Below are 18,856 nucleotides of genomic sequence, written 5' to 3' on the forward strand. Positions count from 1 at the left end.
AAATGAAAACCCAACATGCTAAAACCTACAGAATGCAGTGAAAGCTCAGAGGAAAAATTATAGCTGAAAACACCTACATGAAAAAAGAAGATCTCAAAAAAATATAACATAAACCTTCATCTTAATTAAGAAACTAAAAAAATTAGAGCAAACAAAACCCCAAGCTAGCAGAAGGAAGGCAATAATAAAGAGCAGAAATAAATGAAATAGAGAAGAGAAAAACACTAGAGAAAATGAACTAAATCAAAAGTTGATTCTTTGAAAGAAAAATCAACAAAATAAACAAACTTTTACCTAGACTGACAAAGAAAAAAAGACTTAAATTAGGAATGAAAGTGGGGATATTACTACTTATCTTTCGGAAATACAAATAATTATAAGAGAATACTATGAACAATTGTAAGCCAACAAACTGGATAACCTAGAAGAAATGAACAAGTTCTCAGAAACACATAAACTACCATGACTCAAGATGAAACAGAAAATCTAAATAGATACATAACAATAAAAGATACTGAACCAGTAATCAAAAACTTTCCAATAAAGAAAAGTCCAGCACAAGACAGCTTCACTGGTAAGTTCTACTAAACATTAAAGAAATCCTTCTCAAACTCCTCCAGGAAATAGAAGAGAACATTCCTACCATTTTCTTTTTTACATCTTTATTGGAGTATAACTGCTTTACAATGGTGTGTTAGTTTCTGCTTTATAACAAAGTGAATCAGTTATACATATATATATGTTCCCATATCTCTTCCCTCTTCCGTCTCCCTCCCTCCCACCCTCCCTATTCCACCCCTCTAGGTGGTCACAAACCACCAAGCTGATCTCCCTGTGCTATGCAGCTGCTTCCCACTAGCTTATCTTTTACATTTGGTAGTGTATATATGTCCATGCCACTCCCTTGCTTTGTCACAGCTTACCCTTCCCCCTCCCCATATCCTCAAGTTCATTCTCTAGTAGGTCTCTGTCTTTATTCCTGTCTTACCCCTAGGTTCTTCATGACATTTATTTCCTTAAATTCCATATATATGTGTTAGCATATGGTATTTGTCTTCCTCTTTCTGCCTTACTTCACTCTGTATGACAGACTCTAGGTCCATCCACCTCATTACAAATAGCTCAGTTTTGTTTCTTTTTATGGGTGAATAATATTCCATTGTATATATGTGCCACATCTTCTTTATCCATTCATCCGAAGATGTACACTTAGGTTGTTTTCATCTCCTGGCTATTGTAAATAGAGACACAATAAACATTTTGGTACATGACTTTTTTTGAATTATGGTTTTCTCAGGGTATATGCCCAGTAGTGGGATTGCTGGGTCATATGGTAGTTCTATTTGTAGTTTTTTAAGGAAACTCCATACTGTTCTCCATAGTGGCTGTACCAATTCACATTCCCACCAGCAGTGCAAGAGTGTTCCCTTTTCTCCACACCCTCTCCAGCATTTATTGTTTGTAGATTTTTTGATGATGGCCATTCTGACTGGTGGAATATGATATCTCATTGTAGTTTTGATTTCCATTTCTCTAATGATTAATGATGTTGAGCATTCTTTCATGTGTTTGTTGGCAGTCTGTATATCTTCTTTGGAGAAATGTCTATTTATGTCTTCTGCCCATTTCTGGATTGGGTTGTTCATTTTTCTGTTATTGAGCTGCATGAGCTGCTTGTAAATTTTAGAGATTAATCCTTTGTCAGTTGCTTCATTTGCAAATATTTTCTCCCATTCTGAGGGCTGTCTTCTGGTCTTGTTTATGATTTCCTTTGCTGTGCAAAGCTTTTAAGTTTCATTAGGTCCCATTTGTTTATTTTTGTTTTTATTTCCATTTCTCTAGGAGGTGTGTCAAAAAGGATCTTGCTGTGGTTTATGTCATAGAGTGTTCTGCCTATGTTTTCCTCTAAGAGTTTGAAAGTTTCTGGCCTTACATTTAGGTCTTTAATCCATTTTGATCTTATTTTTGTGTATGGTGTTAGGGAGTGATCTAATCTCATACTTTTACATGTACCTGTCCAATTTTCCCAGCACCACTTATTGAAGAGGCTGTCCTTTCTCCACTGTACATTCCTGCCTCCTTTATCAAAGATGAGGTGACCATATGTGCGTGGGTTTATCTCTGGGCTTTCTATCCTGTTCCATTAATCTATATTTCTGTTTTTGTGCCAGTACCATACTGTCTTGATTACTGTAGCTTTGTAGTATAGTCTGAAGTCTGGGAGCCTGATTCCTCCAGCTCCGTTTTTCTTTCTCGAGGTTGCTTTGGCTATTTGGGGTCTTTCGTGTTTCCATACAAACTGTGAAATTGGAGGACGATGTTGGCTGTGGGTTTGTCATATATGGCCTTTATTATGTTGAGTAAAGTTCCCTCTATGTGTACTTTCTGCAGGGTTTTTATCATAAATGGGTGTTGAATTTTGTTGAATGCTTTCTCTGCATCTATTGAGATGACCATATGGTTTTTCTCCTTCAATTTCTTAATATGGTGTATCACATTGATTGATTTGTGTATATTGAAGAATCTTTGCATTCCTGGAATAAACCCCACTTGATCATGGTGTATGATCCTTTTAATGTGCTGTTGGATTCTGTTTCCTACTATTTTGTTGAAGATTTTTGCATCTATGTTCATCAGTGATATTGGCCTGTAGTTTCCTTTCTATGTGACATCCTTGTCTGGTTTTGGTATCAGGGTGATGGTGGCCTCGTAGAATGAGTTTGGGAGTGTTCCTCACTCTGCTATATTTTGGAAGAGTTTGAGAAGGATAAGTCTTAGCTCTTCTCTAAATGTTTGATAGAATTCGCCTGTGAAGCCATCTGGTTCTAGGCTTTTGTTTGTTGGAAGATTTTTAATCACAGTTTCAATTTCAGTGCTTGTGATTGGTTGGTTCATATTTTCTATTTCTTCCTTATTCAGTCTTGGCAGGTTGTGCATTTCTAAGAATTTGTCCATTTCTTCCAGGGTGTCCATCTTATTGGCATAGAGTTGCTTGTAGTAATCTCTCATGATCTTTTGTATTTCTGCAGTGTCAGTTGTTACTTCTCCTTTTTCATTTCTAATTCTATTGATTTTTGTCTTCTCCCTTCTTGATGAGTCTGGCTAATGGTTTATCAATTTTGTTTATCTTCTCAAAGAACCAGCTTTTAGTTTTATTGATCTTTGCTATCGTTTCCTTTATTTCTTTTTCATTTATTTCTGATCTGATTTTTATGATTTCTTTCCTTCTGCTAACTTTGGGGGTTTTTTGTTCTTCTTTCTCTAATTGCTTTAGGTGCAAGGTTAGGTAGTTTATTCGAGATGTTTCCTGTTTCTTAAGGTAAGATTGTATTGCTATAAACTTCCCTCTTAGAACTGCTTTGGCTGCATCCAAAAGGTTTTGGGTCATTGTGTCTCCATTGTCATTTGTTTCTAGGTATTTTTTGATTTCCTCTTTGATTTCTTCAGTGATCACTTCGTTATTCAGTAGTGTATTGTTTAGCCTCCATGTGTTTGTATTTTTTACAGATCTTTTCCTATAATTTATATCTAGTCTCATAACATTGTGGTCAGAAAAGATACTTGATACAATTTCAATTTTCCTAAATTTACCAAGGTTTGCTTTGGGACCCAAGATATGATCTATCCTGGAGAATGTTCCATGATCACTTGAGAAAAATGTGTATTCTGTTGTTTTTGGATGGAATGTCCTATAAATATCAATTAAGTCCATCTTGTTTAATGTATCATTTAAAGCTTGTGTTTCCTTATTTATTTTCATTTTGGATGATCTGTCCATTGGTTAAAGTCCCCTACTGTGAATATGTTACTGTCAATTTCCCCTTTTATGGCTGTTAGTATTTGCCTTATGTATTGAGGTGCTCCTATGTTGGGTGCATAAATATTTACAATTGTTATCTCTTTTTCTTGGGTCAATCCCTTGATCATTATGTAGTGTCCTTCTTTGTCTCTTCTAATAGTCTTTATTTTAAAGTCTATTTTGTCTGATATGAGAATTGCTACTCCAGCTTTCTTTTGGTTTCCATTTGCATGAAATATCTTTTTCCATCCCCTCACTTTCAGTCTGTACATGTCTCTAGGTCTGAAGTGGGTCTCTTGTAGACAGCATATACATAGGTCTTGTTTTTGTATCCATTCAGCCAGTCTGTGTCTTTTGGTGGGAGCATTTAATCCATTTACATTTAAGGTAATTATCAATATGTATGTTCCTCTTCCCATTTTTAATTGTTTTGGGTTTGCTATTGTAGGTCTTCCCTTCTCTTGTGTTTCTTGCCTAGAGAAGATCCTTTAGCATTTGTTGTAAAGCTGGTTTGGTGGTGCTGAACGCTCTCAGCTTTTGCTTGTCTGTAAAGGTTTTAATTTCTCCATCAAATCTGAATGAGTTCCTTGCTGGGTAGAGTAATCTTGGTTGTAGGTTTTTCTCCTTCATCACTTTAAATATGTCCTGCCAGTCCCTTCTGGATTGCAGAGTTTCTGCTGAAAGATCAGCTGTTAACCTTATGGGGATTCAAGGGAATTATTTTTATTTGTTTTTCGCTTGCTGCTTTTAATATGTTTTCTTTGTATTTAATTTTTGACAGTTTGATTAATACGTGTCTTGGTGTGTTTCTCCTTGGATTTATCCTGTATGGGACTCTGTGCTTCCTGGACTTGATTAACTATTTCTTTTCCCATATTTGGGAAGTTTTCAACTATAATCTCTTCAAATATTTTCTCAGTCCCTTTCTTTTTCTCTTTTTCTTCTGGAACCCCTATAATTCGAATGTTGGTGCGTTTAATGTTGTCCCAGAGGTCTCTGAGACCGTCCTCAGTTCTTTTCATTCTTTCTTCTTTCTTCTGCTCTGCAGTAGTTATTTCCACTATTTTACCTTCCAGGTCGCTTATCCGTTCTTCTGCCTCAGTTATTCTGCTATTGATCCCTTCTAGAGTATTTATAATTTCATTTATTGTGTTGTTCATTGTTGCCCGTTTCATCTTTAGTTCTTCCAGATTCTTGTTAAATGTTTCTTGCATTTTCTCTATTCTATTACCAAGATTTTGGATCATCTTTACTATCATTATTCTGAATTCTTTTTCAGGTAGACTGCCTATTTCCTCTTCATTTGTTAGATTTGGTGGGTTTTTATTTTGCTCCTTCACCTGCTGTGTGTTTTCCTGTCTTCTCATTTTGCTTATCTTACTGTGTTTGGGGTCTCCTTTTTGCAGGCTGCAGGTTCATAGTTCCCGTTGTTTTTGGTGTCTGTCCCCAGTGGCTAAAGTTGGTTCAGTGGGTTGTGTAGGCTTCCTGGTGGAGGGGACTAGTGCCTGTGTTCTGGTGGATGAGGCTGGATCTTGTCTTTCTGGTGGGCAGGTCCACGTCTGGTGTTGTGTTTTGGGGTGTCTGTGGACGTATTATGATTTTAGGCAGCCTCTCTGCTCATGGGTGGGGTTGTGGTCCTGTCTTGCTAGTTGTTTGTCATAGAGTGTCCAGCACTGTAGCTTGCTGGTCATTGAGTGAAGCTGGTTGTTGGTGTTGAGATGGTGATGTCTGGGAGATTTTCGCCGTTTGATATTATGTGCAGCTGGGAGGTCTCTTGTGGACTAGTGTCCGGAAGTTGGCTCCCCCACCTCAGAGGCACAGCTCTGACTCCTGGCTGCAGCACCAAGGGCCTTTCATCCACACGGCTCAGAATAAAAGGGAGAAAAAGAAGGAAGGAAGGAAGGAAGGAAGGAAGGAAGGAGATAAAAGAAAATAAAGTAAAATAAAGTTATTAAAATAAAAAAATATCAAGAAAAAAAATTTTTTTAAGTAAAAAAAACCAAAAACTGACGGATAGAACCCTAGGACAAATGGTGAAAGCAAATTATACAGACAAAATCTCACACAGAAGCATACACATACACACACTCACAAAAAGAGGAAAAGGGGAAAAAATAATAAATCTTGCTCTCAAAGTCCACCTCCTCAATTTGGGATGATTCGTTGTCTATTCATGTATTACACAGATGCAGGGTACATCAAGTTGATTGTGGGTATTTAATCCGCTGCTCCTGAAGCTGCTGGGAGAGATTTCCCTTTCTCTTCTTTGTTCGCACAGCTCCCGGGGTTCAGCTTTGGATTTAGCCCCACCTCTGCGTGTATGTCGCCAGAGGGCGTCTGTTCTTCGTTCATATAGGACGGGGTTAAAGGAGCCACTGATTCGGTGGCTCCGGCTCACTGAGGCAGGGGGAGGGAGGGGTACGGAGTGCGGGGCGAGCCTGTGTTGGCAGAGGCCAGCGTGACGTTGCACCAGCCTGAGGCGCGCCGTGTGTTCTCCCGGGGAAGTTGTCCCTGGATCCCGGGACCCTGGCAGTGGCGGGCTTCACAGGCTCCTCAGAAGCGGGTTGTGGAGAGTGACCTGTGCTGGCACACAGGCTTCTTGGTGGCGGCAGCAGCCCCCTTAGCATCTCATGCCCATCTCTGGGGGTCCGCGCTGTTAGCCGCAGCTCGCACCCGTCTCTGGAACTCCTTCAAGCAGCACTCTTAATCCCCTCTCCTCGCGCACCAGGAAACAAAGAGGGAAGAAAGTCTCTTGCTTCTTTGGCAGGTACGGACTTTTTCCCGGACTCCCTCCCCGCTAGCCGTGGTGCCCTAACCCCTTCCGGCTGTGTTCACACCACCAGTCCTCTTCCTGCGCTCCGACCGAGGCCCGAGCCTCAGCTCACAGCCCCGCCCGCCCCAGTGGGTGAGCAGACAAGCCTCTCGGGCTGGTGAGTGCTGGTCGGCACCGATCCTCTGTGCGGAAATCTCTCCACTTTGTCCTCTGCACCCCTGTGGCTGTGCTCTCCTCTGCAGCTCCGAAGCTTCCCCCCTCCTCCACCCACTGTCTCCGCCCGCAAAGGGACTTCTAGTGTGTGGAAATCTTTCCTCCTTCACGGCTCCCTCCCACTGGTGCAGGTCCTGTCCCTATTCTTTTGCCTCTGTTTATTCTTTTTTCTTTTGCCCTACTCAGGTACGTGGGGAGTTTCTTGCCTTTTGGGAGGTCTGAGGTCTTCTGCCAGCGTTCAGTAGGTGTTCTGTAGGAGTTGTTCCACGTGTAGATGTATTTCTGATGTATCTGTGGAGAGGAAGGTGATCTCCACGTGTTAGTCTTCCACCATCTTTCCCCGGCCCGCCGTCTCCACAACTGTCGCAGCTTTGGCCGCTGGGGCCCCTCCAGATCCGGCAGCCTCAGTGAGGCCGCCCTCCCCTTGGGCTCTGGGGCAGTTCTGTGACAGTGGAGGAAAGAGACACCAAGCTGCGAGTTCCAGCTGTGCCCTACCTTGTTTTATGAGGCCAGCATTACCCTGATATCAAAGCCAAAGACACCACAAGTATGTATGTATATTCCTAGTAGATACGAAAGATCTTTAACACAATTCTAGGAAACTGAATCCAGCAACATATTAGAAGGATTATACACTATGAACTAATGGGATTTATCCCAGGAATGCAAAGATGATCCAATGAACAATAGCAAACAATATAATACACCACAGTAATAGCATGAAGGAAAAAAACATGTGATGGTGTCAATTGACACAGAAAAAGCATTTAACAGATCCCAACACCTTTTCATGATAAAAACATTCAACAACCTAAGAATATAAGGAAACCACCTCAATGATAAAGGTTATTTATGAAAAACCCACAGCTAACATCATTCTCAATGGTGAAAGAGTGATAAAAAACAAGACAAAGATACCTGCTTTTACCACTTTTATGCAACGCTGTACTGGAAGCTCTAGCCAGAGCAATCAGGCAATAAAAAGAAATAAAAGGCATCCAAATTGGAATGGAAGGACTATCACTATTCACAGGTGACATGACCTTATATATAGAAATCCAAAAAAATCCACAAAATAACTAATAGTGCTAATAAATGAATTCAACAATGGTGCAGGATACAAGATCAACACACAAAAATCAACTGTATTTCCATACATTGGGTACTGAACAAGTCAAAAAATCCAAGAAATAACTGCATCTAAAATTGCATCAAGGAGAATAAAATACTTAAAGATGAAATTTAACCAAGACCTGTACAATAAAAACTATGAAATATTGTTGAAAAAATTAATGAATACTTAATTATATTAAAAGATATCGCATGTTCACAGATGGAAGACTTGATTTTGTTACAACAGAAATACTCCACAAAGTGATGTGATATACAGCTTCAATGCAATCGCTATCAAAATGCCAATGGTATTTTTTAGAAATGGAAAAGTGAGGCATCAAATCTGCATGGAATTACAAGGAAACTTGAACAGCTAAAACAACATGGAAAAAAAATTTGAAGGTAAACTGAAGGACTCATACCTCCTGATTTCAAAACTTACCATAAAAGCTACAGTAATCAAAACAGTTACTGGCATAAGGACAGACATACAGATCAATGGAACAGAATGTAAGAATCCAGAAATAAACTCACACATGGATGGTCAACTCATATCCACCAAGGGTGTCAAGACCATTCAATGAGGAAAGAACAGTCTCTTCAACCAATCATGCTGGAACAAGTGGATGTCCACATATACCTCATGTCATATTAAAAAAATAGCTCTAGATGGATCAAAAATGCAAATATAAGAGATAAAACTATAAAACTCTTATTAGAAGAAAACAAAAGGGTTTCATGACCCTAGATTTGGCAATGGTTTCTTACAAATGACACCAAAAACATAAGCAACAAACGAAAAAAATAGATAAGTTGGACTTAATCAAAATTAAAAACTTTGTGAATCAAGGAAATTATCAAGAGTGAAAAGGCAACCCAGAGAATGCAAAAAATATTTAAAAATCATATACCTGACAAGAATCTATCCAGAATATATGAAGAATTCTTATAACTCAACAACAAAAAGACAAATAACTGAATTTAAAAATATGCAAAGGAGTTAGATATTTCTCCAAAGAAGATACACAAATAGCCAACAAATGTATGAAAAGATGTTCAGTGTCATTAGGAAATGCAAATCAAAGCAAAATGAGATACCACCTCACATCCACTAGGATGGCTTAAATCAGAATAACAGACAAATGTTGGTGACAAAGTGGAGAAACTGGAACCCTCACACACTGCTGGTGGAAATGTAGAATGGTGCAGCTACTGTGGAAAAAGTTTGGTGGTTCCTGAAAAGTTAAAGATAGCGTTACTACATTACCCAGCAATTCCACCAGTAGGTAATATGTAAAAAGAATTGAAAACTGGTGTTCAAACAAAAACTTGTACACGAACATTCATAGGAGTACTATTCACAGTAGTCAAAAGGTGGAAATAATCCAAATGACCATCAACTGACGAATGTACCACAAAATGTGGTACATCCATACAATGGAATATTATTTAGCTATAAGAAGAACAAAGTATTGATACATGCTACCATATGAATGAACCCTGAAAACCATATGGTAAGTGAAAGAAGCCAGACACAAAAGGTCACACACTATAATGATTTCATTTATATGAAATATCCAGAATAGGTAAATACATAAAGACAGAAAGAAGATTAGTGATTTCCAAGGACTGAGGCACTGGAAAAAGGGGATGTGACTGCTTAATGGGTATTGGGGTTTTGTCTGGGGTGATAAAAAGTTCTAGAACTAGATAGTGGTTATGATTGCAAAACACTATGAATGTACTTACTGGCAGTAAATTGTATACTTTAAAATGGCAAATTTTACACTGTGTATATTTTATCACACACACAAAAAATATGTTCTAAAGGTTTTCCTATAAACAGTCTTTGAAGCCTCCTAAAACCATAACTCATTTAGAAATAAATTAGTTACACTGATTGTCTATATCAGGGGTTGACAAACTTTTTCAGTAAATACTTTTGGCTTCACAGGCCTTTCTCTGTTGCAACTATGAACTCTGTTGATGTAGCATGAAAGCAACTATAGACATTAAGTAAGCAAACTGATGTGACTGTGTTCCAATAAAATTTAATTTTCAAAAACAGGGGACAGGCCAAATTTGGCCTGAACACTGTAGTTGGCCAAGCTGTGATGTATACTATTTTTCTTCACTTGTATTAATGGGATTATTATGAGAAATTGCAAATCTTTTCTTGTCCAGATTTGCTGTATTATAAATTAAAGTTGAATTAAATTAAAACAACAAAGCTATATCAGTATAGAAAGTCCATAGACGCAAAAGGCTTATATTTACTGAGAATAAAACAAATTGAAACTCCCCAAGGCAGAATTGATAAAACCATATTATATTAATAGAAATTTTATGTATACTTAAGCATTAGCTAAATGTGAATTTTAGTGTGAACTACAGATTATCCATCATCTTTTTTAAGTTAATACCATTTTTCCTTTTGACCAACTACAGTGAGAACATCTGGCAGCTAACTTGACATTACTTCCTTTTTACGACCTTTCTCAATTTTTTAATGAACCTTTGAAACTTTCTAAACCTACTCTTTTTCTGAAATTTATTATGTTTATAACCAGGACTACATAGCTGGGTACTATTTGTCATTAGTTTTTTTTTTTTAGTTTGGTTTCTTTATTCATAATTAAAAGCTCCTTAGAACATTTAAAGGGATTAGAACTAATAAATACTTACTGCTTAATAAACCATTACCAACTTGAGATATTAACAAATAATAAAATGACCTAGAGACAGAGAGCAAAAGTGAAAAGAGAAACAAAGTGCTCACAGTTAATCTACAAACCATATAATCAGGCCAAAAAAGTCTCAAATTGAAAATTTAAGAGATGTTTTTAATAGTATGAACTTCAAAATAACTCTGATATTGAACCCTGAATCAGTGTTTTCCTTCATGGCTCAACTAAATTCTCAAATACCATAAAGCTTAACTCTGGATAAGCCCAAAGTAAATGAAATCACAAGTGGTTCAGTGGCCTCCACATAGTAGGTACTCAATGTTAGTTGAGTGAAATGATGCTGAGAAATCCATTTTGTCCATGGAAAGTTATACTCCCTAAAATAATAAAATATCTTTTACAAAATCATATCTAAAAATTTATTCTTCCTATCCAATTTCTCAGTTTGGAAAGGATGGAGAATGGGCTAGAAATGATAAGAGTAAAATTTTCCCTTTCAATTAGTTTTTCCTTTTTCACTATTTACCACTGGCATTTAGCCTAAATAAAAATCCTCTTAGTAAATGATAACCAACATAGATAAAGAAACCTATCTTTCAAATAATTTTATGTCATTTCTGTAAAGAACCTTACATTACAGGGTAATGTCTTTTTTAAAAAAAGTATAAGGTATTTGAAAAAGAAACCACTAGCTAAGTCATTTTAAGTAAAATTCTAATTCTGAAAGAAAACTCTTTGTTCTCTGAACATTTCAAAATCAAATATGAAAACCTGACACCCTCAATACATCATCTGTTCATGTATTAAATACTCCCTGCTTTAGCAACTTTTATTGTATTAAAAACTACTACTTATCCTTGTTTTGTAGAATAATTATATTAGCAGAGTAAGCATCAAGTAAGCAAGGACCACTGTGAAGTGTGGCTTAAGAGAACATAAAAGACAGATATGATACAATTGGAAAATTTTTGTTGTTGTTAGTTTTACGTACTTTCAAGCTATTTCAGGCTTGGATAAACATAAGCGAAATTTAAAAGTATCATTGAAGAACTTAATTGTGTATGTAGTAATATAGTGTAGAAAACAGTCTGCTTTTCCCAAAGTAGTATTTAATCATGATAACTTAAAGTACTTACTCTAAAAGAGGTGGAAGTATTTCACAATTCAAAACAAAATCTCTGCATTCTGCATTGTCACCAGCAATATTACCAAGTGCCCAAACAGCCTTAGAAAAATAAGAAAAAAAGATTCTTTTATGACAATATCTTAAATAAGATGCTCTCTCTTAAGAATGAGATTTTAGTGTAGAAGGAAAAAAGTGATAGTTTTCAAGATGTTAAAACAAAACATGCTAGTAGGAAACAAGAAAGGAAAACTTTAAAAGTACCTTTAGTAATATTTTTAGTCAAATTGAAGCATAGGGCATTTAAAAACTTTTTCTTACATTCTAGTGAAATGTTTATTCTGTTCAACAAAGTGATAGTGTGTCTACTCTGAATCTACATGGAGAGACAAAATAGAGTTGACCCTTGAACAATGAGGGGGTGAGGGGCACCAAGCCCTGCACAGTCGAGAATCCATGTATAACTTTACAGTTGGCCCTCCTTATCCAAGGTTCTGCATTTGCAGATTCAACCAACCTCAGACTGCATAGTACTGTAGTACGTATTTATTACAAAAAATCCATGTGTAAGTGAACTGCACAGTTCAAACCTGTTGTTGTTCAAGGGTCAACTGTATATCTATATTTAGTGAATCTTCCAATTACCTATGCTAGAGGTTTGCTCCTATGCCAAGGAATCCACTCACTGGGAAGGGACTGACTTGTAAAAGAAAAAAGGACAGACAAACCATAGGAAAGGAAGGTAAAGCTAATGTGAGAATTGGCTTGAATTGATGCTTGAAAATAAGTTTAGAGTTAGTCCAGCTTAAATAAATGGTAGTAAAAGATTATTCAAATATTAAATTTCAATTAGATGAGAAATTACACAGATGCAAATGATCATTATATTCTCATTTCAAGCTTTTCATATAAGTATAAAAGTAGACATTAAGTTACTTTTTCAATTGGGAAAATTTTATTTTAACATCTAAAATATGCATTAATATTTTTAACATCTACTCTAGACCTACGCTTATTGTCTATTTTTTTAAGAAAAATTTTTTAAAGTGATGACATTTTGCAACCTGTGAAGTATTTTGTTGGTGGGGATATAAATTTGTTAACATTTTTGGAAGTCTACTTTGAAATATGTAATAAGAAATTTTAAATTTTTTCTTTGACTGAGTAAAGTCATTTTTCCCTAATGAAATAATAGCGGTACATATATATGTCAAGTCATATTAATATCAAGACCGATATACAATGATGTTCATCACAATATTATTAACACTAATAAGCTAGAAATAACTCAAATGTACAACTATTGAGGAATAGATAAATTATGGTACCTACCTGAATGGATAATGAGTAATCAGTAAAATTTTCTTGGAAGAATAATTAATGCTGTATGCAAAGGCTCTCAATACTAGTGTTAAGTGGGAAAAAAATATACACATAAAAATATAAATATAAACAAACAGATGGAATGGTAGAGAGATCTACAGATCAATTTGCATGAAAATGATCCAAAACGAAAATATAAAAACATTCGACTTTCTCTGGATGGAACAAATTATATGTGATTAAATTTTCCCTGTTACAACAACTATGAGAAAGTTTAATCTAAAATGGTTCATTCAAAATAATGTGATATATTAAAAAGAAACAATGAAATAATCTACATACATGCAAAGAACAAGGAATCAGACTGGCCCAGGTTTAAAACCTGGTTCAGCCATTCACTGTGACTTTGGGTAGATTACTAACTTTTCTGGGTCTCACTCAGTATGCTCTTTTATAAATGGGAATAGTAATTCCCAATAGCTGAGATCCCATGTTTACAAAACCCAGGATTATGCCTAAGACAGTTCATTCTTCCTTCCTTCTAATTTGATAGTAAATAGAAATTATTGTATTCTAATAAATGTAAAACACAGGCAACTTGGTAAAACTGAATTTCAAACCATAATTGCAAATGGTACTTTCAAGAGAAAGTTAAAATCTAGTAGATATAATAGGTCAAATTAGAAACGTTACCTGTTCTTGAACATCTTCATGCTCTGAATTAAGAAGTTTGATAAAAATTGGAACAGCCCCAGTTTCAATCACTACTTTGGTATGTAGAAAAGTTCCAGATGCTATATTAGTTAATGCCCATGCAGCTTCAAACTAAGGAAAAATAAAAGTAGAATAAATGAAAGCACCCAAAAAATGTCAGAAAGGGGAAGAAAGGAAGAAGAAAGGGAGTAAAGACTTAGCTGAACAAATCGGAGAGAAAGACTGACTTACGATTAATAAGATTTAATGTGAAATCAGATTTGATAGGTAAAAATGCTTTATTTTAAAAAAAGGACTCTTCAATCTGGAAAAATAAGAACTGAGAAGAATATAATAAAATTTACAAATCATGAGCAATAAATGAACACATTTGAATTTATAATTCATAAAACTCCTAATGTTTACAATTAGGGAGCCAGGTATTCTAAAGCAAGCAGTGCAAAAATAAATGAGACACTACTTAATAGAGTAATAGTATACCTATGGAACTTAGAATCATAAAAGGTATTTTTGTTTCCCTAGGCATCATCTAGTCCTAACCTCCTCACTTAAGAAATAAGAAAATTATAAGTCCAGACATTTAGGTGATTTGTTCAAGGTCAAAGAGTTCATTATTAGCAGATATCTTTTAAAACATGTGCAGGCCAAAGAAAATTTGTTTGTGGGCCAATCTGGCATGTAGGCCCCCAGTTTGAGGCCTCTCTATTAGATCAATGTTTCGAACTAGCATATTTCATATGAACTTGGATCATATAGCTGCCCCAAGAGCATACTGCTGAATTTCATTAGGTTTCAAGTGTAATGATTAATAAACACTCAAATCACCAATATTCTTCTTGAATACTGCATGCTCTCTGCACATGTTATTCTCACAACCTGAAATTAATTTTCCATTTTTCAGCCTATTAAACTTTCATTCACCCTCAAGACTAGCCATGCGACACTACTAAACCAAAAAAACCCCAGATAAGTTGCCATGTTCTCTGTGCTCCCAAAGCACTCTGTATATTGTTTTGCTAGCATTAACTGTACTATGGTATCACAGATCTGTTTGTGTGTTTGTCTCCCCCAACAGAGTGAAGAATTTCTGCAGAGAGGGACAATATCTTACTCAATTTTTTAACTACAATGCCTTATACAATGTATTGCTTAAACTAACACTCAATTTTATTCATTCATATTCACTCATTTCTTCTTTCAATCACTTAGAATTAAAGAGCCAAATAAAAAACTAGTTATCAGGAGGTTTAGGTTTTAGTCTGGACTCAGAGCTTATGAATAAGGCAAATGGACTAGATCATGATCTCCCGTCCTTTCAGCACTATCACCTAAAGACTCTGAATGCTAATTGACAATAAGACTATACTATGGATAAAAGGGTCTTTTCCTCAGACACCCTTGTTGTAAACATTCTCAACAATTTTTCAGCATAAAGCTCATGATGGTTAATAGTCACAGGTTCAACACATTCCTTTGCTTACAACTAGATGTGAGGACCTTTCCCAAATTACTCAGATAAGTGGAACACAATTCTAAGTTGTAATTTCAACAACTATTACTCAAATATTAGTAAAAGTCCTCCATGACCAACAAGAGCATTGAGAAATTAGGTGTAGGTCTTGTGCAATTCCTGATAGATATAATTCCACCCTGTACACTTACTTAAGAATATTTATAGCAATGAAAGTCAGGAAGAACAATCTTAAACAGTAAAATACCTGCAAACTTCAGTAATTTACTATTAGTAGCCAATTATTTGGAAGACATCTTACAATTTTCACTATAGTATAACTGAGAAGCAATGCTCTTTAGGACAAACTTAACGTTGGTCACATTTTAAGTAGATTATACTGATTCGTTCTTTTTTCAAAAAAAGAACTAATCAATCAGACTAAAATGTTTTAAGAGGTACAAGAGTTTATACTAAAAAGTTACAACTTTAGTTAGCTAAGAGCCAAAAAAATTTAACCATTAAATTAACATTTTGATTTATGGTTTTCTAAAACGAAAGTTATTAAAGGTTGACAACTACAAAATTTTTCTTAACATTAGGAATGATTTTATATATTTTTCCCAAAATTGTTTAATAACAGTTCCTAGAAAAAATTAGCATTGCAACCTTGACCAAGGCAAGACAGGTAGCACCACCTTTAATTGCCAAGTATTTACTGAATGCTTACAATATACTCAGTACTGTAGAAGCTGCTTTCACTAGACACATTAATCCTATGTCATTTCTGGAAAAAGATTAAGAAAGTAAACTACAGAACTCACTTGTAATGTACAATTTTCATTTCTTTCAAGAAATTTTACGAATCTCTGCACAACTCCTGGTTTCTGTATAACTTGATCAATTGGTGGATTAGGTTCTGAAAATTAAAAAATAATTAAGTTATTACATAGACACAAAAACACAATGATCTGGACCCTATGCCAATTAACAGGGCACATAAAATAACTCTTTCCTAGGTTTCACTGATCCAGTTTAAAACCCTTAGCTGGATGTAGCTGAAGAAAATAAACGTTCTCATAATTGCAATGTTTACTGCAAAAAAAAAAAAAAAAGCAAATTGTTTTTCATTACCATAATGATAAGAAAATTTTAAAATATTTCCTATACAAATATTTATAATTCATAAATTGAATGCTATTTAGGAGGTCACCTTCACAATATGGGAATATTTCAGTCCAATACTCAAAATACCAATCGAAGGATAAAGTGTCTTCTAATTCTTCATAACTATACTCCAATTTCCAGGGATGTCTCTTTCACTATCAACCACGAATTGCCTAATGTCTTTCAGCTAGATAGGTTCTATTTTGTCAGGGTATTATTTATTATTTACAAAAATGCTATTGAAGTACCTAGAATTCTTGATAAATTCTCATGAAATGCTGAGGACTTTTGAGAATCATAAAATCTCTAAGAAATTTTAAAACAAAGATATGTAAATTGAAAACAAAGATATTTCTGGGACTTCCCTGGCGGTCCAGAGGTTAAGACTCTGCGCTTCCAATGCAGCAGGCACGGGTTCAATCCCTGGTTGGGGAACTAAGATCCCACATGCTGCGGGGCACAGCCAAAATAAAACAAAGATATTTCAGCTCCCAATAATATAAGTACCAAGAATTCTTTCTCCTCCCTTGGCTTCAGCAACAAATACACTCTTGTGGTTCTCCAGGAACTTCTTCACTGTTGTTCCTTCGGGTTAGTTTTCTCCGTTATTTATTCTCCTCCTAGAAAATGTATTTCTAGGAAATCCCCTCCTAGAAAATCTGTTTCTATTTTATTTCTATTTTGCTAATTCAGTTATCACTTATCATTCACAAATCTAACCCCCGTAAATTCTTTTTTCCTAGATTCTGTCCCACATTTTTAAGTGCTTATGGTTACATTTTTCCCCCACAGCTTCTTTAAAATGTAGCATAAACAAAACCAAACTCATAATATCACTATGCTTATTCCTTCCCCTTGCCCTGTGCCCACCACACAAATTTGTCTGAGCTATCTGTCCACCTGGTTACACGAGAGAAATCTCATTTCCACTTTTGACTCTTCCTTTTCTTAATTCCTGTTTGAGTATGTTACTGATCATAAATAATGTTTAATAAGTAGAATTAATAAATGAATGATAACCATAAAAGGTCTACAAATCCTGCTTGTTTGATACAGAAAAACCTTATTATTAAGTTTTAAGTCAGTTTAAATCTTAGAAATTGTGTTCTCAACTGTTAAGAAAGATTTATTTAGGAATGGACTTCTTGGTAATTCCCTGGCGGTCCAGTGGTTAGGACTCCACGCTTCCGCTGCAGTCCGCACAGGTTCCATTCCTGGTCGGGGAACTAAGATCCCACAAGCTGCATGGTGTGGCAAAAAAAAAAAAGGAATAGACTTTTTTCTTCCTTTTCTTCTTTTTTCTACAAATCTGCTATCTTTCTAACTTGCTCAAAAATTGGGAGATTTCTGCAAAATTAGTAAAGTTAAAACTATAAAATTTTGTTTGGGTGTTCTAAATGAAAAGTCTGGATTCTTCAAAATGTAAATTCCAGACCATAGCTTAAACTGTTCTTATAGTTATAAAACATCAACAAGATAAAATAATATATATTATTAATGCCTTTATTCCCATCTTAAAAAAAATCAAAACAAAGTTATTAGGTTGTGGTTACCATCTTTACCTTCCAGTTCTTTCTCTTTTCCCAAAAGAAAATTCTAAATCTACTTTCCCCTTATTTTTGTAAAGGACAAAATTTTGTCTTGCTCTTTTTGAGCAGAGAAGAAAGGGGAGGTTGAGAAAAGGAAGTAAACATAGAAAATTGGTTTTCTAGTTAGAGGGTGGGGAGAAGTGGGTATTGAGACTACCTGAATATGTAGATAAAGAAATATAGACAAAGATATATATATAGATTTAAGAACCCAAATATGATCTCTTCTGGGGAATTACTTTACAGTTACTTTCATCTAAAAGAAAGCAATTAAAGTGTGCTTGGATCATCAAGTAATCTAACAAGTATCATGAACTTTTAACTTTTACATTGATATTATACTGACAGAATAATAGCCTACCTTATCTTATAAAGGTGATGAACTATTACAGGGAAGACAATATGGCAATGTAAACATAAGTAACATAGAGGAATATCTGCTTCAGCACTGAAGACTAATCAAGAGTCATCCACAACAAAAAAGCCTTGGAGAAACAAAACTGGGATTGAAGAAAAGAATAATTTGTGATTTACATCTGTAAGAGTGGCCATAATAGGGAAGTAAATAACAGATTCTAGCAAAAGGTCACTATCATGACTTAAATCAGAGGAGTTCTATTTCTATTTCTAGCTCCAGTTCTAGTTCTAGCTCCTTCCCCATATTTCCTACAGTGATGGATCAAGGAAAATTATAGTAAATCTAATATTCTTCTAGACCTAAAATATTTGGCAGGAACTCACACCAATCAGCAAAAGAAAGTATCTATAATTCCTGACATATGCCCAACCTGGGCAAGCAAAATCCCACTACAAGGAACAGAAAAATCATTGAATCTATGAAAAAGATACTATATTTTAAAAGACACAGAACACCCTGAGGAATTAAGAATGAAGATAAATTCAAT

General features: G+C 35.5%; 1 protein-coding gene across 1 annotated transcript in view; it reads right to left on the minus strand.

The window, feature by feature from the left end:
- Nucleotides 1–18,856, minus strand: part of KPNA5 (karyopherin subunit alpha 5) — a 49,065-nt gene that overhangs the window by 21,667 nt on the left and 8,542 nt on the right. Inside the window, exons 5-7 of the mRNA XM_060030045.1 lie at nucleotides 16,020–16,114; nucleotides 13,725–13,856; nucleotides 11,722–11,810 (exon numbers count right to left, since the gene is read on the minus strand). Of these exons, the coding sequence (XP_059886028.1) occupies nucleotides 11,722–11,810; nucleotides 13,725–13,856; nucleotides 16,020–16,114 (316 nt within the window). The remainder of the gene's footprint in view (nucleotides 1–11,721; nucleotides 11,811–13,724; nucleotides 13,857–16,019; nucleotides 16,115–18,856) is intronic.

Source organism: Delphinus delphis, chromosome 14, assembly GCF_949987515.2.
Source record: "Delphinus delphis chromosome 14, mDelDel1.2, whole genome shotgun sequence".
Classification (NCBI taxonomy): domain Eukaryota; kingdom Metazoa; phylum Chordata; class Mammalia; order Artiodactyla; family Delphinidae; genus Delphinus; species Delphinus delphis.